Source organism: Hemiscyllium ocellatum, chromosome 22 (assembly GCF_020745735.1).
Source record: "Hemiscyllium ocellatum isolate sHemOce1 chromosome 22, sHemOce1.pat.X.cur, whole genome shotgun sequence".
Taxonomy (NCBI): Eukaryota; Metazoa; Chordata; class Chondrichthyes; order Orectolobiformes; family Hemiscylliidae; genus Hemiscyllium; species Hemiscyllium ocellatum.
In genome coordinates, this window is record NC_083422.1 from 53895916 (window position 1) to 53919069 (window position 23154).

At 44.2% G+C, this 23154-nt stretch overlaps 1 protein-coding gene across 5 annotated transcripts in view; it reads left to right on the forward strand.

The window, feature by feature from the left end:
- Positions 1 to 23154, forward strand: part of LOC132826362 (CREB3 regulatory factor-like) — a 167682-nt gene that overhangs the window by 72140 nt on the left and 72388 nt on the right. For 4 of the 5 annotated variants that reach the window (XM_060842235.1, XM_060842234.1, XM_060842233.1 and 1 more), the window contains one exon: positions 21026 to 21244. The exons of the other annotated variant lie outside the window; for it this stretch is intronic. In XM_060842235.1, the coding sequence (XP_060698218.1) occupies positions 21236 to 21244 (9 nt within the window). In that variant the 5' untranslated portion in view covers positions 21026 to 21235. The remainder of the gene's footprint in view (positions 1 to 21025; positions 21245 to 23154) is intronic. 5 annotated transcript variants of the gene reach the window in all.

The window sequence follows — 23154 nt, forward strand, 5'->3', positions numbered from 1 at the left end:
AGAGAATGCTGAACAGTGCTCCAATAGGATCCTTTAAATCTTTCATAGAGTAATACAGCAGGGAAACAGACCCTTCGGTCCAACCAATCCATGCTAAACGTAATCCCAAATGAAACTAGTCCCACCTGCCTGCTCATGGCCTATATCCCTCCAAACCTTCCCTATTCATGTATCCAACCAAATTTGTTTTAAATGTTGTAATTTTACCTGCGTCCAACACTTCCTTAGGAAGTTCACTCCACATACAAACCACGCTCTGTGTAAAATATTTGCCTTTTACATCTTTTTTAAATCTCTCTCCACTTATATTAAAAATGTGCTGCCTAATCGTGTAATTCACCGTCTTAGGGAAAAGACAACTACCGTCAACTCCTATCTATGCCTCTCATTACTTTATGAACTTCTGTCAGGTCACCCCTCAACCTCCTGCACTCCAGTGAAAACAGTCCCAGTTTGTCTAGCCTTTGTTGATAACACAAACCTCCCATATCTGGCAGCATCCTGGTAACTTTCATGAAAGGTCTGAGGAATTCTCTATCACAGAAAAGTGTTGGGGCCAATTTGTTAGATATTCAAGAGGGAGCTGGATGTGGCCACCGTGGTTAAAAAGATCAGGGGTCTGGAGAGAAAGTGGGAGTGGGATACTGAAATTGCATGATCAGCGCCATGATCATATTGAATGATGGTGCAGGCTCAAGGGGCCGAATGGCCTACTCCTGCACCTATTTTCTATGCTTTTATGAAAGGATACATGTAGTCATAGAGATGTACAGCAGGGAAACAGACCCTTCGGTCCAACCTGTCCATGCCGACCAGATACCCCAACCCAATCTAGTCCAACCTGCCAGCACCCGACCCATATCCCTCCTAACGCTTCCTATTCATATCCCCATCCAGATGCCTTTTAAATGTTGCAATTGTACCAGCCTCCACCACGTCCTCTGGCAGCTCATTTCATACGTGTACTTGAAAACGTTGCCCCTTAGGTCTCTTTCATACTTTTCCCCTCTCACCTTAAACCTATGCCCTCTAGTTCTGGACTCCCCGATCCGAGGGAAAAGACTTTGTCTATTTATCCTATCCCTGCCCCTCATAATTTTGTAAACCTCTGTAAGGTCACCCCTCAGCCTCCAAGGCTCCAGGGAAAACAGCCCCAGCCTGTTCAGCCTCTCCCTATAGCTCAAATCCTCCAACCCTGGCAACATCCTTGTAAATCTTTTCTGAACCCTTTCAAGTTTCACAACATCTTTCCAATAGGAAGGAGACCAGAATTGCACGCAATATTCCAACAGTGGCCTAACCAATGTCCTGTTCAGCCGCAACATGACCTCCCAACTCCTGTTCTCAATACTCTGACCAATAAAGGAAAGCAAACCAAACACCACCTTCACTATCCTATCTACCTGCGACTCCACTTTCAAGGAGCTATGAACCTGCACTCCAAGGTCTCTTTGTTCAGCCAGTCTCCCTAGGACCTTACCATTAAGTGTATAAGTCCTGGTAAGATTTGCTTTCCCTAAATGCAGCACCTCTCGCATTTATCTGAATTAAACCCCATCTTCCACTTCTTAGTCCATTGGCCCATCTGGTCAAGATCCTGTTGTAATCTGAGATAACCCTCTTCGGTGTCCACTACACCTCCAATTTTGGTGTCATCTGCAAACTTACCAACTGTACTTCTTATGCTTGCACCCAAATCATTTATGTAAATGACAAATGTTAGAGAACCCAGCACCGATCTTTGTGGCACTCCACTGGTCACAGGCCTCCAGTCTGAAAAACAACCCTCCACCACCACCACCACCCATCTTCCATCTTTGAGCCAGTTCTGTATCCAAATGGCTAGTTCTCCCTGTACTCCATGAGATCTAACCTTGCTAATCAATCTCCCATGGGGAACCTTGTTGAACGCCTTACTGAAGTCCATATAGATCACATCTACTACTCTACCCTCATAAATCTTTGTTACTTCTTCAAAAAACTCAATCAAGTTTGTGAGACATGATTTCCCACACACAAAGCCATGTTGACTATCTCTAATCAGTCCTTGCCTTTCCAAATACATGTACGACCTGTCCCTCCGGATTCCCTCCAACAACTTCCCCACCACGGAGGTCAGGCTCACTGGTCTATAGTTCCCTGGCTTGTCTTTACCGCCCTTCTTAAACAGTGGCACCGCGTTTGCCAACCTCCAGATTTCCAGCACCTCACCTGTGACTATCGATGATACAAATATCACAGCAAAAAGCCCAGCAATCACTTCTCTAGCTTCCCACAGAGTTCTCGGGCACACTTGATCAGGTCCTGGGGATTTATCCACCTTTAACCATTTGAAGACATCCAGCACTTCCTCCTCTGTAATCTGGACATTTTGCAAGATGTCACCATCTATTTCCCTACAGTCTATATCTTCCATATCCTTTTCCACAGTAAATACCGATGCAAAATATTCATTTAGTATCTCCTCCATTTTCTGTGGCTCCACACAAAGGCCGCCTTGCTGATCTTTGACGGGCCCTATTCTCTCCCTAGTTACCCTCTTGTCCTTAATATATTTGTAAAAACCCTTTGGATTCTCCTTAGTTCTATTTGCCAAAGCTATCTCATGTCCCCATTTTGCTCTACTGATTTCCCTCTTAGGTATACTCCTACTGCCTTTATACTCTTCTAAGGATTCACTCGATCTATCCTGTCTATACCTGACATATGCTTCCTTCTTTTTCTTAACCAAACCCTCAATTTCTTTAGTCATCCAGCATTCCCTATACCTACCAGCCTTCCATTTCACCCTGACAGGAATATACTTTCTCTGGATTCTTGTTATCTCATTCCTGTAGGCTTCTTATTTTCCAGCCATCCCTTTACCTGCAAACATCCGTCTCCAATCAGCTTTCGAAAGTTCTTGCCTAATACCGTCAAAATTGGCCTTTCTCCAATTTAGGACTTCAACTTTTAGATCTGGTCTATCCTTTTCCATCACTATTTTAAAACCAATAGAATTATGGTCGCTGGCCCCAAAGTGCTCCCCCACTGACACTTCAGTCACCTGCCCTGCCTTATTTCCCAAGAGTAGGTCAAGTTTTGCACCTTCTCTAGTAGGTACATCCACATACTGAATCAGAAAATTGTCTTGTACACACTTAAGAAATTCCTCTCCATCTAAACCTTTAACACTATGGCAGTCCCAGTCGATGAAGATATTTCTACTTTTGTGTGTGAAATCAGTATGTGGGCCATAAGTAGAGTTGCTGAACAATCTAATGGGGAATTCATGAAACCCTGTCCACCCAGTGTGTGGTTAACATGTAGGATTTACTAGTAGTTAGAATGTAGAACTTTCTACCACAAGGGGTAGGGATAGTTGAGTGAGAAGCATAGATATATTTATCTAACTTTCCATTAAATAAGAGGGGAAAGGGACAGAAGGATATTTTGATAGAGTCACATCATAAAAGATGGAACATGAATATCAGCGTGGATCACTTTGACCCAATTTTACATTTCGTACTTAACTACAGGCGGCACTGTGGCTCAGTGGTTAGCACTGCTGCCTCACAGCACCAGGGTCTCCGGTTCAATTCCAGCCTTGGGCAACTGTCTGTGGGGAGTTTGAGTGGGTTTCCTCCGTGTGCTCCGGTTTCCTGCTACAGTCCAAAGATGTGCAGGTCAGGTGAATTAGCCATGGTAAATTGCCCATAGTGTTGGGTGGATTAGTCAGAGGGTCTGGATGGGTTACTCTTCGGAGGGTCAATGTGGACTTGTTGGGCTGAAGGGCCTGTTTCAACACTGTAAGTAACCGAATCTCTCTCGATCTGGGCAACAGTTTTCAGAATGAGCAGACATGGTGAAGGGGAGATAATTGGCTGACATATCACAAGCTCCACCCAACTGACCTCTTCCACTTTCTAATTAACAATGGTATGAGGGAATGAGCAAAGATATAAAATAAAGAATTAACATTTTATTGTTCGTAAAGATGACCTTAAAATGCAACTGGAAGTTCAGAATCTTTCTCCTTTCTCTTATAGTTGGGATGTGTGCATCATTGACAGCAATTGTTGGCCATCCCTAATTGCCTTTGAATGGTGCCTTGCTGCAGCCATTTCAGAGGGCAGCTAAGATTCAACAACATTGCTGTGGGTCTAGAGTCAAGTGTTGGCCAGGTGAAACCAGATTTTCTTCGAAAAACCCAGCTCTGTGGTGGGTTAATGTGACAGTCGGGTTGTTTCGTGATCATTATTTATGAGACGTACCTTTTATTTCAGATTTATTGATTAATTTAACTTCCCCTCCTCCCCACCCCCCGTGTAGTTGAGGTGGGAATTGAACGAACGTTCCAGAAGCATTGTTTCTGCTCTCTGGATTGCTAGTCCAGTAACATTACCAATAAGCTACTGTCCCCATTAGAACACTATCTACTTGGCTAAGGGTACGTGAGCTTGCACTCAAATTAGTCAGCATGGCCCAGGCTGCTATTTGCCGAGGAGCATCCTTTCGGATGCTTTTTAAACTCTCCAAATTATACCCAGAGTATGTCTCCTTTTCTTGGCAAAGTAGAGAAAGAAATAAGAAAGAACAGCCTTGAACTTATATAGCAACTTCCTTGACATCATGGGCGTGCCAAAATAGTTCATGGCTCCTGCAGAACTGCTTTTAAAATCAACAAAAGTATTCTGTGGACTCTTTTGCTCTGTATCTTAGTCCAGGGTTATATTACATTACCACGACAGACAACCTACCATTTAGCCTAGGTGGCTATGCCAGTGGTTATCTTCCACATGCGTTCCAGACACTCTAGTTTCCTTCGTGATCTCTGATCCCTCTTCTGATGTCTCTGTATCCAGCTTTGCTACAACCACTCACATATCAGAACACGTTCTCTATCCTCAGCAATTTCTGTAAAGAACTTTCTCCAACTCTTGCTATTGCTGGCTGTATTCCATCATCAAGAGATCAGAGAGAAGTAGTTTCTCCATGTAGAATCCATACAGTGCACAAAGAGGCCATTCAGTCCATCAATACCATACCAATCCTCCAAAGAGCATCCACCCTATCCCCGTAAACTCATATTTACAATGGTCAATCCATCTGATCTGCACGGCTTTGGTCTGTGAAAGGAACCAGAACACTGCGAAAATGTATGTACACGTATACACACACATACGTACACACACGTACACGCACACACCCCTGCTGTGAAGTAGCAGTGCTAACTACTGTGCTACTCCAATGCTATCCATGCTCTCAAAACCCTTGAAGACTTTTATCCCTGCTTTTCCAGGGAGAAGAGTCAATATCTGCTCATTATCTCCTCATCAGATTCCGGTAGCATCTGTGTGAATCTCAAAAGCATGTTTCATCTCTATTTTACAACTGATTTTTTTTGTCTGCCTTCCTGCCCTCTCTCTGGAGTTTCGATATCCTATTTGACGCATAGAGACCAGAACTGCAAAGGAAGGTCTTATCAAAGTTCTGTGTAAATTTAACATTGCAGAATAATGGGACTAACATCAGAGTGTGTCTCATGGTGATATCAGTATTACATGATCATCAAAGGAAAAACTGGAATGGAGCAGAACCTCTAATAGAGTCCTGAGAGAATGTGTGGGTAGATCAAGCTGTAAATTAAGTGATCTTGCAGTAAGCTCCATGCCCCTGAGCAGTATTGTTTAGGGTTACTAAATAAAGTTAGACCCAATGCGTAATTCTGTATTTGTATTCCTGCAGGAATTGTCTCCAACACATTCTCTCTTGATTCTAACAGATCAAATAAAAGCAGTTTCTCCACATCCACACTGTCAAAACCCTTCCTTCCTTTTGAAGATTTCTATTGATTCTGTTCTGACTCTTTGCTCTTCCAGGAAAAAGAGCCAAAATTTTCTCTGTCTCTTCTGGTCGGATTCTGGTAGCATTTGTGTGAATCTCAAAGGCTTTAACTTTGTTTGGCTATTAATATTTTTTCCAATCTCTCTCCCTCCCCCATCCTTGCTTTAATAGTTTCTCCCTTTGAAGTCCATTTGTTTGCATTGCCATTTGGGACACCATTTTCCCCTAAATTCCCCTGCGTGACCTATCCTCCCTCCTTTTAAAGTGTGTGTTGAGAACACAAGGGCTGATTTGGCCCTGTTCCCATGGGATATGATTTTATTCAGAATGCTCTTGTGACGCAGTGGTGGTGTCACTAACTCTGGACCTGGAGGTCTGAGGGGTGTTCAAGTCCAGAGATGCATCATGACATCTCTGAACTGATTGATTAAAACATACCTTCTCAAGGTGTAGACATTGCTGACAAGGCCAGCCCAATCCTCACTGCCCTTAAGAAGGTGAGTCGCTTTCTGGAATCCAACTGAGTGACTTGCTGGGCCATGTCAGAAGCAGTTAGAAGTCAATCGCATTGAGGGTCTGGGAGTCACATGTAGGTCAGACCAGGTAAGATTGGCAGACTTCCTTTCCAAAAGGATATCAGTGAACCAGATGTGTTTTGATGACGGCCAGACAGTTTTATAGTTAATAACAATGCTTGCTTTATTCCAAATTCAGTTATTTGGATCTGAATTCCCCATCTGCCCTGGTGAGAACTCTAGTCTTTGGAAATTTAGTCTAAAGCTCGAGATTACTAATCTAAAGTATACAGCCATTTTCAGCTGCCACATCCACAACATCAACATGAACATGAACAGAAAGTTGCTGTGTTTCTGCTGGATTGAATCTTCAAGTTTGAAGATTCATAGCAGCATGCATTGCCAGTGACTGCCAACATGGCGTTGGGTAGACACTTGCCATCCCCACCTGTTCTAACCTCGTCTATGGGGCCTTTTTGGTCTACAATAATAGAGGAAAGTCACTCTAGTCTAATGAGAAAAGGCTGTTTGTCTTGAGCAAGATACAGAACATAGAACAGTACAGGCCCTTCAGTTGTGCTGGCCTTTTATCCTACTCTAGGATCAGACTAACCTACCTACCCTTCATTGTACTATCTTCCATGTGCCTATCTAAGAGTCACTTAAATGGCCCTAATGTACCCAACTGCTGGCAGTGCATTCCACGCACCCACCACTCTCTGTGTAAAGTACCTATCTCTGACATCTCCCCAAACTTTCCTTCAATTACCTTAAAAGTATGCCCCCTCATTATAGACATTTCCGCCATGGGAAAAGATTAGATTAGATTAGATTACTTACAGTGTGTAAACAGGCCGTTCGGCCCAACAAATCCACACCGACCCGCCGAAGCGCAACCCACCCATACCCCTACATCTACCCCTTACCTAACACTACGGGCAATTTAGCATGGCCAATTCACCTGATCCGCACATCTTTGGACTGTGGGAGGAAACCGGAGCACCCGGAGGAAACCCACGCAGACATGGGGAGAACGTGGAATATCCACATAGTCAATCGCCTGAGTCAGGAATTGAACCCGGGTCTCAGGCGCTGTGAGGCAGCAGTGCTAACCACTGTGCCACCGTGCCGCCCACCTGGCTATCCACTCTGTCTATGCCCCTCAATATCTTGTACACTTCTATCAAGTCAACCCCCATCCTTCGTTGCTCCAATGAGAAAAGTCCTAACTCCCTCGAGCTTTCTTCATAAGACTGCTGGCAGGTGGGACTAGATTAGGTTGGGATATCTGATCAGCATGGGCGAGTGGACCGAAAGGTCTACTTCCATGCAGTACATCTCAATGACTCTATGATATACCCACCATTCCAGGCAGCACCCTGGTAAATCCCCTCTGCACCCTCTCTAAAGCTTTCACATCCATCCTATAATGAGAAGACCAGAACTGAGCACAATATTCCAAGTTTGGTCTAACCAGGGGTTTATAGAGCTGCAGCATAATCTCGTGGCTCTTAAATTCAATCCTTCTGCTCATGAAAGCCAGTACACCATATGTTGTCTTAACAACCCTATCAACTTAGATGGCAACTTTGAGGTATCTATGGACGTGGGCCCCAAGATCCCTCTGTTCCTCCACACTGCCAAGAATCCTGCCTTTAACCCTGTAATCTGCATTCAAATTCGACCTTCCAAAGTGAGTGACTTCACACTTTTCCAGGTTGAACTCCATCTGCCATTTCTCAGCCCAGCTCTGCATCCTGTCACTGTCCCGTTGCAACCTCCAACAGCCCTCCACACTATCCACCACTCCACCAACCTTCGTGTCATTGGCAAACTTAGTAACCCACCCTTCCATTTCCTCATCCAAACCATTTATAAAAGTCACGAAGAGCTTAGGTCCCAGAACCAATCACTGCGGTCACTGAGCTCCAGGCTGAATACTTTCTGTCTACCACCGCTGTCTGCTTGCTATGGGTCAGCCAAATCTGGATCCAGACAGCCAGATTTCCTTGTGTACCATGCCTCCTTACATTCTGAATGAGCCTACCATGGGGAACCTTATCAAATGCCTTGCTAAAATCCATGTGCGCCACATCCACTGCTCCATCTTCATCAATGTGTTTTGTGACATCCTCAATCGGGGACGAGATGCATTGGTAAGATAGACAATACTCCAAAGACTGAAGAGTCTGAGAATGTTCTCTTTTTTTTTGAGATTCTGAGATTCCTTGTCTTTCTGTAGCTTAGTCCCAGTAGCATCATCAGATCGCATGGAACTTAATGCAGAGTCCAACATTAACCTTTTCAGAACCATTATCTAAGACGATGCTTGTGTTAAACAAGACAGAGAATTAGAACCCAACCTCTTCAGTTTCACAGTCATCACCTCCGATTAAAATTGCTCCCTTGTAGGAGCTTCACAGGAAATCATGGTGAGACTGACCTGCCCTCTACCTATCTTCACTTCTTTGCAGTTGCCACCAGGGCCTTTGGTAGTTGCTTTAGATCGAGAGACAGTGATTGCTATTTCTGCAGCATCAAAACTGCAGTGTGCAGCTCTGAGCTTTTTGATAGACCCCTCTTGGCACAAGCTCATATATCTATACAGACACTTGGCATTTGGGGTTAACCAAACCAAACGTGTGGCTGAAGTACGTTGAATTTTTGCAGCTTTTTTTTGCATGTTGCTTGTTTAATCAAGGAGCTGTGTGTGTAACTGGGACTGTCTTGAGTATAGGCCAAAAGCTTGAGGGAATGTTACTTAGTTTTCATTGGTGCCCAGTATATCGTCTGCATGCTTTAAGTAGGGCAGTTGATTTCTTTGCCAGTTGTAATCCTTTTTAATCTGACCCTTTTGACTCTGTTGCTAGCTGCAGCGTTGCGACATGTCTTTTTTGTTTGTGGGTAGTTTGTGTCGCTGGCTCGGCCAGTATTTATTTCCCATCCGTAATTGCCCGTAGGAATGTTAAGAGTTAATTACACTGCTGTGGATGTGGAGTCACATGTAGGCCAGACTGGATATGGATGAGCAGATATCCATTTCCTTTCCTAAAAGGCGTTTGTGAACTGGATGGTTTTTATGTCAACAATGGGCAGTGATTTTGCGGTCGTCATCCCACTAGCTTTTTAGTCCAGGTTTTTATTGAATTCAAATATTACTATCTGCTGCAAGTAGACAATGTGCTGTGAATATTTACGCACCGTGTAATTGAGACTCTCTGGAGAAGTTATAAATGGGAATTGTGGTCAATTGTTTTCTGAGCTAAATATGGTGACCATAAGCTCAAGTGACATTTGTATAGATCAGCAACCATTTCTGAGTAAACACGACGTTTGCAATTGACTGTTGAATGTTGAGCGTAGTCGTTTCCCATTATAACTTGTGAGGCAAGATCCTTTAAATTTCCTTTCAATCAACCTGCTCAGATGTTATTGCACATCACCAGAGAAGGTGGGACTTGAACCTAGGTCTCCAGTCCCAGAGGTAGAGACACTGCCACCAGACCATGAGAGTTAGGACAATATGTTTTCCTTTCTTTGCCTCCAGTTCCAGTTAAAATTTCCATCCCTGCTCAGGGCCCCTGTTTTCAGGATAATTATCAACTGTGATACTATTGTTGGCAAAACACCTAATGAGCATTGCAACGTTAGCCCTTTTTTAGTTGTGAGGTGTCCCTTAGGGTCAAGACAAAAGATGGAAAATTATAGGCCAATTAGCCTAACCTCGGTTGTTGGTAAAATTCTAGAATCCATCATTAAGGATGAGGTTTCTAAATTCTTGGAAGAGCAGAGTCTGATTAGAACAAGTCAACATGGATTTAGTAAGGGGAGGTCGTGTCTGACAAACCTGTTGGAATCCTTTGAAGAGGTGACAAGTAGGTTAGATCAGGGAAACCCAGTGTATGTGGTCTATCTAGACTTCCAAAAGGCCTTTGATAAGGTGCCACACGGGAGGCTGCTGAGCAAGGTGAGGGCCCATGGTGTTCGAGGTGAGCTACTGGTATGGATTGAGGATTGGCTGTCTGACAGAAGGCAGAGAGTTGGGATAAAAGGTTCTGTTTCGGAATGGCAGCCAGTGACAAGCGGTGTCCTGCAGGGTTCAGTGTTGGGGCCGCAGCTGTTCACATTATATATTAATGATCTGGATGAAGGGACTGGGGCATTCTAGCGAAGTTTGCAGATGATACGAAGTTAGGTGGACAGGCAGGTAGTACTGAGGAAGTGTGGAGGCTACAGAAGGATCTAGACAGTTTGAGAGAGTGGTCCAGGAAATGGCTGATGGAATTCAACATGAGCAAATGCGAGGTCTTGCACTTTGGAAAAACGAATAAAAGCATAGACTACTTTCTAAACGATGAGAAAATTCGTAAAGCCAACGTACAAAGGGATCTGGGAGTGCTAGTCGAGGATTCTCTAAAGGTAAACATGCAGGTTGAGTCCATGATTAAGAAAGAGAATGCAATGTTGTCATTTATCTCAAGAAGGTTGGAATATAAAAGCACCGTTGTGCTATTGAGACTTTATAAAACTCTGGTTAGGCCCCATTTGGAGTACTGTGTCCAGTTTTGGTCGCCACACCTCAGGAAGGACATACTGGCACTGGAACGTGTCCAGCGGAGATTCACACGGATGATCCCTGGAATGGTTGGTCTAACATACGAGGAACGGCTGAGGATCCTGGGATTGTATTCATTGGAGTTTAGAAGATTAAGGGGAGATTTAATAGAAACTTAGAAGATAATACATGGCTTGGAAAGGGTGGACACTGGAAAATTGTTTCCGTTAGGCGAGGAGACTAGGACCCGTGGACACAGCCTTAGAATTAGAGGGGCTCAATTCAGAATAGAAATGCGGAGACATTTCTGCAGCCAGAGAGTGGTGGGCCTGTGAAATTCATTGCCGCAGAGTGCAGTGGAGGCCGGGATGCTAAATGTCTTCAAGGCAGAGATTGATAAATTCTTGATGTCACAAGGAATTAAGGGCTATGGGGAGAATGCTGGTAAGTGGAGTTGAAATGCCCATCAGCCAAGATTGAATGGCGGAGTGGACTCGATGGGCCGAATGGCCTTACTTCCACTCCTACGTCTTATGGCCTTACCCACGCTTTCCCCAGTCCCATCCCTCTTGAGCAGTGTATTGAAGGTCAAAGATCACACAACGCCAATTTATAGTCCAACAGGTTTTTTTTAGATTAGATTACTTACAGTGTGGAAACAGGCCCTTCGGCCCAACAAGTCCACACCAACCCGCCGAAGCGCAACCCACCCATACCCCTACATTTACCCCTTACCTAACACGGGCAATTTAGCATGGCCAATTCACCTGACCCGCACATCTTTGGACTGTGGGAGGAAACCGGAGCACCCGGAGGAAACCCACTTAGACACGGGGAGAACGTGCAAACTCCACACAGTCAGTCGCCTGAGTCAGGAATTGAACCCGGGTCTCAGGCACTGTGAGACAGCAGTGCTAACCACTGTGCCACCGTGCCGCCCACAAACAGCAAGTTGAAACAGCAAGTTTTTGAAGCCCCTGCTTTTTCCTCAGGCAGCTGTTAAACAGGATCTTGAAAGGGAATAGAGAAGCAAAGAGGCTTTCATCTCCAACTTGATTGCAGCAGATACATCGCCCCCTTTCCCTACCTCCCTCTGTTAGTGAGCTAAAAGAAATTGAGAAGAAGATTGACACGTTCTGGCCTTTTGTGTTGTCCTAATTTTTCTCGTGTCCTGCCATTGGCAGGTGGACTTTCAGAATGCTCCTTTTTTAAGAAAAGCTATTCAGTTAGTCACAGCTCACAGAGGTGCCATGGCGTAGAAGGTGGCCATTTGGCCCATCGTGCCTGCACTGACTCATTAAATGACAATCAATACTCAAGTCAAGATTAGAGTGGTGCTGGAAAAGCACAGCAAGTCAGGCAGCACCTGAGGAGCAGGAAAATCGACGTTTTGGGCAAGTCCTTCATTCCTGATGAAATGTTTTTGTCCAAAACGTTGATTTTCCTACTGTTCGGATGCTGCCTGACCTGCTGTGCTTTTCCAGCACCACTCTAATCTAGACTCTGATCTCCAACATCTGTAGTCTCCACTTTCGCCATCATTACTCAAGTGCCAATCTCCTGCTTTATCCCCCACCATAGCATTGCACATTATTTTTATCCAAATAATCATCAAATACTCTCTTGAATGTCCCAGTTGAACCTGTCTCAACCACTTTTCCAGGCAGTGTATTCCATACTCTAACTGTTCGCTGAGTGAAAAAGCTTTTCCTCACTTCACCATTGTTTCTTTTGCAGTTTGTTTTACATCTGTGCCCTTTTGTTTGTGTTCCTTTTACGAGCAGGAACAGTTTCTCCCTATCTGTTCTGTCAAGCCTGCCCATTGTTTTGTGAAACTCTGTCAGAGCTCCCTTTAGCCTTGTTCTCTCCAAGGAGAGCAGTCCCAACTTCTTTAGCTGATCATCATGAATGAAGTTCCACATTTCTGGAACCACTCTTGTAAACAGTTTCTGCACTCTCTCCAATATGTTCACATCCTTCCAATAGTGTGGCATTCACAACTGTACACAATACTCGAGCTGAACTCTTATACCCAAGTCCAACTTTTGTTTTCTCTGCCAGTATTAAGAAAGCCAGGGTTGTGTGTTACTCACCATTCTCTCTACCTGTCCTACCTGTTCTCATCCCATCCTGCTCTTTCCCGATAGCCCTGAAAATGTCTCCTTATTTCTGTTTGTCCTCTCTTTTGTCCTTGCATTCAAGATCACCATTTCCTGCCTAATAATCCCCCCCATTATTTTCTGTATTCTTTCTGTGATATGATCCTTAGAATCCCTACAGTGTGGAAACAGGCGATTGGGTCCAACAAGCCCGAACCAACCCTCCAAAGAGCAATCTACCCAGATCCATTCCTGCATACAATCACTGTGTTTCCCATGGCTATTGCAACTAACCTACATATCACTACACAGCACTTTAGTATGGCCAATCCAACTAATTTTCACGTCCTTGGACTGAGAGAGGAAACCGGAGCACCCGGTGGAAACCCACTGGGAGAGTGTGCAAGCTCCATACAGACTACAGTAAGAATACCACGAGGCCTTCACCTTCTCCAATTGAAGAGGAATTTCTTTACCCAAAGGGTTGTAAATCTATGGAATTCCCTGCCCAGTGAAGTCGTTGATGCTACTTCAGTAAATGTTTTTAAAGCTAAGATAGATTTTTTTCAAACAATGAAGGAATGAATGGATAGAGTGAGAGGGCAGGGATACAGTGAGCTGAGGCCCTAAAAAGATCAGCCATGTTCTTATTGAATGCTGGAGCAGGCTGGAAGGGCCAGATGGCCTACTCCTGCTCCTAGTGCTTGTGCTCGTACATAATTGCCCTTGAGTTCAGGCTGGGCCATTTCAGAGGGCAGTTAAAAGTCAATAACTTTGCCCTGCCTCATGTAGAGTACAGCAGGTCAATTAAGGTATTAGTGAATCAAATGGGTTTTCACGACAATTGATTGTTGTCGTGGTCATCGTTATTGAGATTAGCTTTTAATTCCTGATTTATTAATTGATTTTCAATTCCTCTAGGTGCTATGGTTCAATTTGAACCCAGAACATTAGCTTGGACCCTAGATTTCTAGATGTTTTGGAATCAACCTGTTCAGGGATGTTATTACTCACCTCTGGAGCAGGTGGGACTTGAACCTGGGTAGAGACACTACCACTGTGCTCTGAGTACCTTCACTGGATTTCTAAGCCATTGAAGTAAGACTACACCACTGTCTTTCCCCCTTGTTAATTTACCAGTTGTCTTAAAATTTTATCTGTCAACATAGCCAACTGTCCCATAGTGATTCTCAGTTGAAGCATTTGAGTAAGAGTTCACAAAGAAACGACGGATTCTTTACAAAGTGGTAGTGTCCCCCTCTCTTGCCTTGAAGCAATATTCCCTCTAAGCCGGTTGGCTGCGTATGTAACTCTTGAGTTAAGGGATAAAGTCAGCTGACGAAAAGAGGTGATACGGAGGCCCCTAGGAGGATTTTGAAGGTGAGGAGAAATGTGCAGAGAATAAAGAGGCGTTTGTACTCACACCTTCAACCACTTGGCACTAAGCCCTGGAACCTTTTCCTCATGTTCCTGACTTCCATACCATTACCTCCTTTTAAAGGTATTCTTTTCTTAACATATAACATTGAAAGTGCCCTGTTGGCATATGTTAATAGGCATTAAAAAGTACCTTGGCATGCGTTACTTATTTTATAAATGCAAGTTTATTGAGGAAAACTGGGAATTCAAAAAGCAATAGAGGCATTTTTTTTTAAAAAAAGCAAATATCTCCAACCACTTCAGAGAGCAATAGTAGTTGGATGCTTTGGGAATGTTTCAGGAGAGCATATTCAGTGCTGGAGACTGTTCTTAACTAGAGCTCTTTTACCATTCGGCCCATCAAGCCTATGCTGATTCTTAGTCCTTATTTAGACCCGCTACGTATTGCCCATACACTGCTTCTATTCCTCTGTTCACCTCCCGTTCACGTGTCTATCAAGATATGCCTTAAACATGCCTGCTTCCACCCCCTTCACTGGCAGTGCATTCCAGGCACCCACCACCCTCTGTGTGAAAATGTTTCCCTGCACTACTCCCCTAAAGGTGCTCCATCTCACCTTGAACCCATGCCCTCCTGTAGTTGATCTTTCCACCCTGGGAAAAAGTCTCTTACTATCCAACATATCTATGCTTCTCATAATTTTGTAGACCTCTAACAGGTCACTCCTCAGCCTCCGTCTCGCCAGTGTGAATAATCCGAGTTTATCCAACCTCCCCTCTTAACTAAAACCCTGCAGACCAGGCAACATCCTGGTAAACCTTCTGTGCACTCTCCGCAAGGCATCGATGTCCTTCTGGTAGTGTGGCAAGCAGAACTGCACATAATATTCCAAACGTGGTCGATCTAAAGTTTTGTACAGCTGCAGCATTGTTTGCCGACCTTTATATTCAATGCCCAAATCAATGAAGGCAAGAGCTCCGCATGCCTTCTTGATCACCAGAATGGAGATCAATAACTAGTGGTGTTCCATAGGGATCGGTGCTGGGACCTTTGTTGTTTATATATCTGAATGCCACTAGTTACTGATCTCCATTCCGAAAAGTGCTCTTCCACCGCTACTGTGTCGTCTTAGACCAAGACAGTTTTATATCCATCTAGCCAGCTCGACATGGATCCCATGAGACTGTACCTTTAGCATCAGTCTGCCATGGGGTACCTTATTGCATGCCATACTAAAGTCCATGTAGACAACATCCACTGCCCTTCCCTCATCAATCATTCTTTTCACCTCCTTATAAAAATTTAATGAAATTGGTGAGATATGACCTTCCCCACACTAATCCATCCTGCCTATCACTAACCAGTCCAAGCACTTCCAAATATGTACAAATCCGGTGTCTCAGTGTCTTCTCCAACAGCTTCACTATCACTGCTGTCAGGCTCACCAGGATTACCAGAATTATCTCTGTTTCCATGTTTAAGCAAAGGAACATCACTGGGCAATCTCCAGTCCTCTGATCCAAAGATATCTGTTAAGGCCCCAGCTATTTCCTCCCTTGCCTCCCACAGTATCCTGGGATAGATCCTGACCAGCCCTTGGAATTTGTCTATGTTAATGTATTTCAAGATACCCGACACTTCCTCTGTCATTATGTTGCCCTGAGCAACAGTACTCACACACCTTTCCCTAACCTCAGCATCCCTCATGTCCCTCTCTTTAGTGAATACTGATGTAAAGAACTCATTTAAGGATCGCACCCATTTCCTCTGATTCGACACAACCTCCCTCCTTTATCCTTGAGTGGGCCTACTCTCTCCTCGCTGCCCTCTTGTTCCTAATATATGTATAAAATGCCCTGGGATTATCCTTAACCCTGTTGGTCAAGGACATTTCATAGCCCCTTTCAGCCTTCTGTAACTCCCTGTTTCAGCCTGTTGTATTCCTCAAGGACTTTGTCTGTTTTCACTTGTCTTGACATTTGATATGCTTCCCTTTTTTTGACTCAGCTAACAATTTCCCCTGGGGAGGATGTCAGGACTGCAGAAGCCTCATTCCTGATGAAGAACTTATGCTCAAAACGTCAATTCTCCTGCTCCTTGGATGCTGCCTGACTGGCTGTGCTTTTCCAGTGCCACACTGATAATTTCTCCCACCATCCAAGGTTCCTGAATCCTGTAATTCCGGTCTTTCATCTTCACAGGAACATGCCTGTTCTCCACTCTCATCAGCTGGTTTTTAAAACATTTCATGTGTCAGATGTGAGTTTACCTTCAATCAGCCAATCCTCATCCTCCAATTCTTGCCTAATTCAGTTATAGGTCGCCTCTCCCCAATTTAATACTTTGGTCCGAAGTCCACTCTTTCCCATAAGTATCCAAAAACATACGGAATTCTGATCACTATTCCCAAAGTGTTCCCCCATTGAAACTTTGGTCACCTGGCCGGGCTCATTTCCCAATACCAGGTTCAATCAGACCCCCAGCCTTGTTGGATACTGTTTCAAAAGACCATCCTGCAGACACTTAACAAATTGCACACTATCCAAAACTCCAGCACTAAGCAAGTCCCAGTCAATATGGGGCAAGTTAAAATTACCCACCACCATAATCCCGTTATTTTCACACCTTTCCACAGTCTGACTACAAATCTCTTGGTCTATCTCTCGCTGACAGCTGGAAGGTAGTTAGTACAATCCCAGCACTGTGATTGCATGCTTCCTATTCCTGAGTTCTATTCATAATACCTCATTGCAAGATCCCTCCAGGGTGTCCTTCCCCAACACAGCTGTGGTATGCTCCCTAACCAGTAATGCAACTTCCCCCACCTCTTTTGCTTCCTACTCTGTCCCATCTAAACATTGATATCCTGGAACATTAAGCTGACAATGCTGTCAGTTTTTCAACCATGTCTCTGTGATAGCAATATCCTAATTGCATGTATTAATCCAGGGTCTTGCATTGAAGCAAGTACACAGTCCAAGCCTACAGCTCCACTGAGCTCAGCAACTTCTTCCTGACTGCTCTTCCTCTTAGCTATGTTTTCCTTAGTCTCAAGCTCTTTCCCAGTCTTGATATATACTGACCCGCTTCTCCGGCTCCCATCCCCATGCCATGCTAGTTTAAACCCTTCCAAGTGACACTATGGAACCTCCCTGCCAGGATATTGGTGTGTCTCCAGTTTAGATGCAACCTATCCTTCTTGTACAGGTTCCACTTCCCTGGAAGACCTGCCAATGATCTGCATATCTAAAGCTCTTCCAGCTACCACAGCTCTTTAGCCACATGTTCAATTGCACACTATCTCTGTTCCTAGCCTCAGCAGCATGGAGAGTAATCCTGCGATTACTATCCTAGAGGTCCTGCTTTTCGGCTTACTACCTAACTCCCTGAATTATCATTGCAAGACCTTGTCACTCACCTTGTCATTTGTAACAATTTGGACAGTGACGTCTGTCTGTTTACCCTCCTAGTTCAGGATGTCCTTACCTGCTTAGAGAGATCCAGGACCCTGGCACAAGGGAGGCAATATACCAGCCTGGGATCTCTCTCACTGCCACAGAAGTGCCTATATGTGCCCCTGAATCTCCAATAACTGTTGGTCTCAGAGCCAGCCCTAGTGCCACTATTCTGATTGCTGCTGTCACCTAGTGGGCCATCCCCCTAATCAGTATTCCAAGCAGAAAACTTGTTTGACAGGGGGGTCCTGCACTGACAGCCTGCCCCATCTAGCGATCAACCAGCTATCTTCCTATACCTTGGGTATGGCCATGTTTCTCTAACTTCTACCTACGCCATTCTCCGCCATTTGTATGCTCCGCAGTGTCTCCAACTGCCGTTTAAGCCAATCTGTTTGTTCGATGAGCGGCTGAAGCTAGGTACACCTTTCTGCAGATGTCGTTATCAGGGATGCTCTCAGCGTCAATGATTGACCACATCTTGCAGGCAGAACACAAGGGCTTTTGCCAGAAACCTCGATTTCCCTGCTTCACAGACACCTGCTGTGCTTTTCCAGCACCACACTCTTTTGACTCTGATCTCCAGCATCTGCACTCCTGACCTTTGCCTAGAACACAAAACCCCACCAACTGACATGAACAACCCTCTATTGGCTGTTAGTTTACAAGTTAAATCTTACTTAGCTCCCTAAAAATTACAGTTATAACTTCCTAACAAATAGCCTCCAATGACTTTTTTTGGATTCACTTCGCATTTGGTCACTGCCTTTGTTTCTCTCTCTTTCTTAAAATGCCATTGTTTTGATTTTTTTGTTTTCTCCCCAAAGTTCCAAAACAATGCAACATCTTACAAAACATAACTACTGCTCCTAGAATTCGAGAAAGTCAACTCCAACACCTGAAAAAAAATCTCCATAAGGAGCAGATCTTAACAGCCACAGTTTCTCATTATCTTCCAACTTGGATTACCCAGAATCCTCTTAGATCATATGGAATACAGGGGAGAACTGGCTCAAAGGTAGAAGGCCGAGGGTGATGGTGGAGGGTTGTTTTTCAGACTGGAGGCCTGTGATCAGTGGTGGGCCACAAGCTGATCATTTATGTAAATGATTTGGATGTGAACGTAGGAGGTATGGTTAGTAAGTTTGCAGACGACACCAAAACTGGAGGTGTAGTGGATAGCAAAGAAGATTACCTCAGAGCACAGTGTGATCTTGATCAGATGGAATTTAATTTAGATAAACATGAGGTGCTACATTTTGAAATTTTTAAAATCATGAGGAGCATGATTAGGGTAAAGAGACAAGGTGTTTTCCTGGGTTGGGGAGTCCAAAACTAGGGAGCATAGGTTTAAGGTGAGAGGGGAAAGATTTAAAAGGGACCCAATGGGTAACATTTCCACACAGAGTGTGGTGTGTATGTGGAATGAGCTTCCAGAGAAAGTAGACCGTAAGACAGGAGTAGAAGCAAGGCCATTCATCCCATCGAGTCTACTCTGCCACTTAATCATGGCAAAAGAAAGTGGTGGAGGCTGCTACAATTACAGCATGTAAAAGGCATTTGGATGGGTGTATGAATAGGAAGGATTTTATAGGGTTATAGACCAAATGATGGCAAATGGGACTAGATTAATTTAGGATATCTGGTTGACATGGACAAGTTGGTCTGAAGGGTCTGTTTCCGTGCAATACAACTCTAGGACTCTATAACTTAATCATGATCTGAATTTCCTGTACTAACCAGAAGATGAACCAACTTGTATAATTATAATAATTAACTCACTTATATAATTAAAGACTTATAAAAAAAAAGTAGGGACTTGGGCAACATTGTGGAACAGAGAGACCTGTGGGTTCAGATGCATTACTCTTTGAAGTATGCATCACATTCAGACAGCGTGGGTAAGAAGGCATTCAACACGCTTGTCCTCATTGTTCAGACCTTTGAGTATAGGAGTGGGGACATTATGCTGAGGTTATACAGGACATTGCTGGACATTTCTTCTGGAATACTGTGTCCAGTTCTGGCCTCCCTGTTATAGGAAAGATATTATTAAGCTGGAGAGGGTTGAGAAGAGATTTACAGGATGTTGCAGGTATGGAGGGTTGGAACCACTGAACCACCTAGTTATAAAGAGAGACTGGATAGGCTGGGACTTTTCTCACTGGAGCTTAAGCTTAAACCTTGACCTTGTCGAGGTTTATAACATCACGCAGCGTACAGATAAGGTGGATGGCAGGGGACGTTTTCCTAGAATGGGGATTTTCAAGACTAAAGGGCATATCTTTAAGGTGAGAGGAGAAAGATTTTAAAAATCTGCCTCTCATGTCTTTTTTAACACAGAATGGGTCATTTGTGGAATGAACTTCCAGAGGATGTGCTGGATGTAGGTACAATTACGATGTTTAAAAGACATTTAGATAAGTATATGATATAGGCCCAGTGCAGGCAAGTGGGACTAGTTTGGTTTGGAATTATGGTAGGCATGGACTGATTGGACTGAAGGGTCTGTTTCCATGCTATATGACTCTGTGAGTCTTTAACGTACTAACCCTTTAGAAAGACTGAGACACACTTACATTGTACTGCAGTGAGATCCCTTCACCCAGGTTGTGTCTCATGGAAAACTTGTGACCTGGAGATGTACAAGCCTAAATGCTGCAGCGGGCTGGCAAGGTGATAATAGAGAATGTTGATGTTTACCCAATGTTCCTTTTACTTTACATTTCAAAAGAAAAGTTTGCGGTCAAACATTTGTAGCCAAGTAAGATTCTTCTACAAACGTGTTTATCATGGTCCATCAAATGTTTTGATTATTGGCTTTATATTTCCCGTTTTAGAGGTAGATGTTATGAATTGATAAACCTGCTTTAACCTGTGACGGCCTGTCTGTTTTTGCAAAATGTTATTTTGGGACAGGAGGCTGTGCAGTTTCTTGTACTCCCTGAAATAGGTGCTTAATCAGACACTGCCCTCTTTGTGACAGAGAGCTTTGAAGGGGATTCTGCGTTCATGTGATTTGACTTGATCCTGCTTTAACTGTGCCAGGTTGCAGTCTGTAGCTTTGGCGGCTTTGATTGTTTGTGTCGAAGACCTGAACCTTTCTGATCGAAGTAATGAACGTCAAACCATGTATTTCTTTTCAAATATAGTGTTCCAACCCCCCTCTCTCTCTCTTTGCTCCCCCTTCATAGGGCCAACATTGAAGAAATCGAATACTGCCAGATGGAACAGACTTGAGCCGTAAATAATTTTCTTTCTAATCGTCCCTGGTCACCGAACTCCTACTGTCCTTGGGGAGTTTTGACCGACTCATTTTGCTGTAGAAAGCATTTTCGTGCCAACTGATTTTGAGGGCCTGCCACATTTTGTTCCTGTTCTGAGGCACCAACTTAGGCTCGGTCATGCCACAGGTATGAGCTTCTCTGTTTATTCTTAACATACTACCCTGAACGCCTCACCTGCCCTGCATAGTTCTGTCTGTTGAGTGGGTGGGTGGGTGGGTGAGTGAGTGAGCCTGTGTTTGTGTGTGTCTCTCTCTCTCTCTCTCTGTCTCTCTAGTAAAATGTATACATTTGTCTCTACATAAAGAAGGGGCCTAGAAAATCCAATTTCTTGACCCTTGCCTTGTCCATCTTTGTGACTCAACTTAATCTGACCACGCATGTGCACACATATGGACAGTAACGGTATTGTCACCACTTGCCATAATCTTGTCGAGTGTGTTTTTTAAAAATTGTTTACTCATGCTGACCAGCTCATCCCTAGCTGCCCTTGAACTGAGTGGCTTGCTCAGCCATTTCAGAGGGCAATTAAGGGTCAACGCATTGCTGTAGGTCTGGAGTCACACCGAGGCCAGACCAGGTGAGGATGGCAGATTTCCGTCCCTCAGGAACGTTAGATTTGTTGGAAGGGAACAGGCTCCATTCATGTTAATGGCAAAAAAATTGTTTTTATTCATTTTATTTCAACATTGTGTTAATTACAATGAAATGTTATAGTTGATAGGAAAGTCTGTGTGATGGCAGATGGTCATGTCACAAAGTCTTCAGAATGGACAAAGTTATTTCCCTCATGCCCTCTCCTTATTTCCTTTGGTTCTGATTTCTGTTAGGGAATAGCACTAAATGAAGGACCTGCGTTTCCATCAACATCTAGTCTCGCACCAGGGACTTGAGAGCAAAATCTAACTGGCCACTCCACTAAAGGACTGAGGGAGTGCTACAATGTTGCAATTGCCACTTTTCAGATGAGGTATTTAGATTAGATTAAGTTACTTAGTGTGGAAACAGGCCCTTCAGCCCAACAAGCCCACACCGACGAGCAACCCACCCAGACCCATTCCCCAACATTTACCCCTTCACCTAACACTACGGGCAATTTTAGCATGGCCAATTCACCTAACCTGCACATTTTTCGACTGTGGGAGGAAACCGAAGCACCCGTAGGAAACCCACGCAGAAACAGGGAGAATGTGCAAACTCCACACAGACAGTTGCCTGAGGCAGGAATTGAACCTGGGTCTCGGGCGCTGTGAGGCAGCAGTGCTAACCACTGTGCCACCGTGCCGCCCAAAGTGAGGCCCAGCATACTGTCCAAGATAGATGTAAAAGTTCACGCAATGCTACTTTGAAAGCGAGCAAGAGTGAGGGGGGAGTTAGTGTTACCCCAAGTGTCCTTGATTGATGCTTATTCCTCAGACTACTCTGTGAGATTGTCATGATCAGATTACTATTGATGGAATCTTCCCCTATGCAAATTGCAATGCATTCTATATTATATTGGTGACTGCATTGTGTGCAGGTTTCAAACTGCTTTGGGACATCCTCAGGGTGTGAGAGAGACAGTGATAAGGGCCTTTCTTCCCCTGGGAGAATGAGATTGGGTATTTCTGCCAAGCTTGCTCAGTTGACAGATTGACGGAAACCCAACTGCCCAGGTTGGATCGCGGTAGAGAAGTCCAAAAATCCAGAAGATTGCCAAGTTTAGTTGGAGAGAGCAAGATAATCAACAGCAGACAATGGATGGAAAGACCATAAAGGCCCCTCCTTTATGTAGAGGCAAATGTATACATTTTACTAGAGAGAGAGAGAGACACCCACAGACTCACTCACCCACCCATTCACCAGACAGAACTAGCAACAACTGAAAGAGAAAATGTAGATAAAAACACAGAGGATAATCAGATGTGTGGATCACATTAAGGTGTAGACTGAAGCTTAAAGAAAGCCCGAGAGAAGGGAGACATAAGCCCTCTATGTACACAATGAAAACAAATGAATGAATGAACTCCAGTGCTATGGAGAGAAACATTCCTGACCCC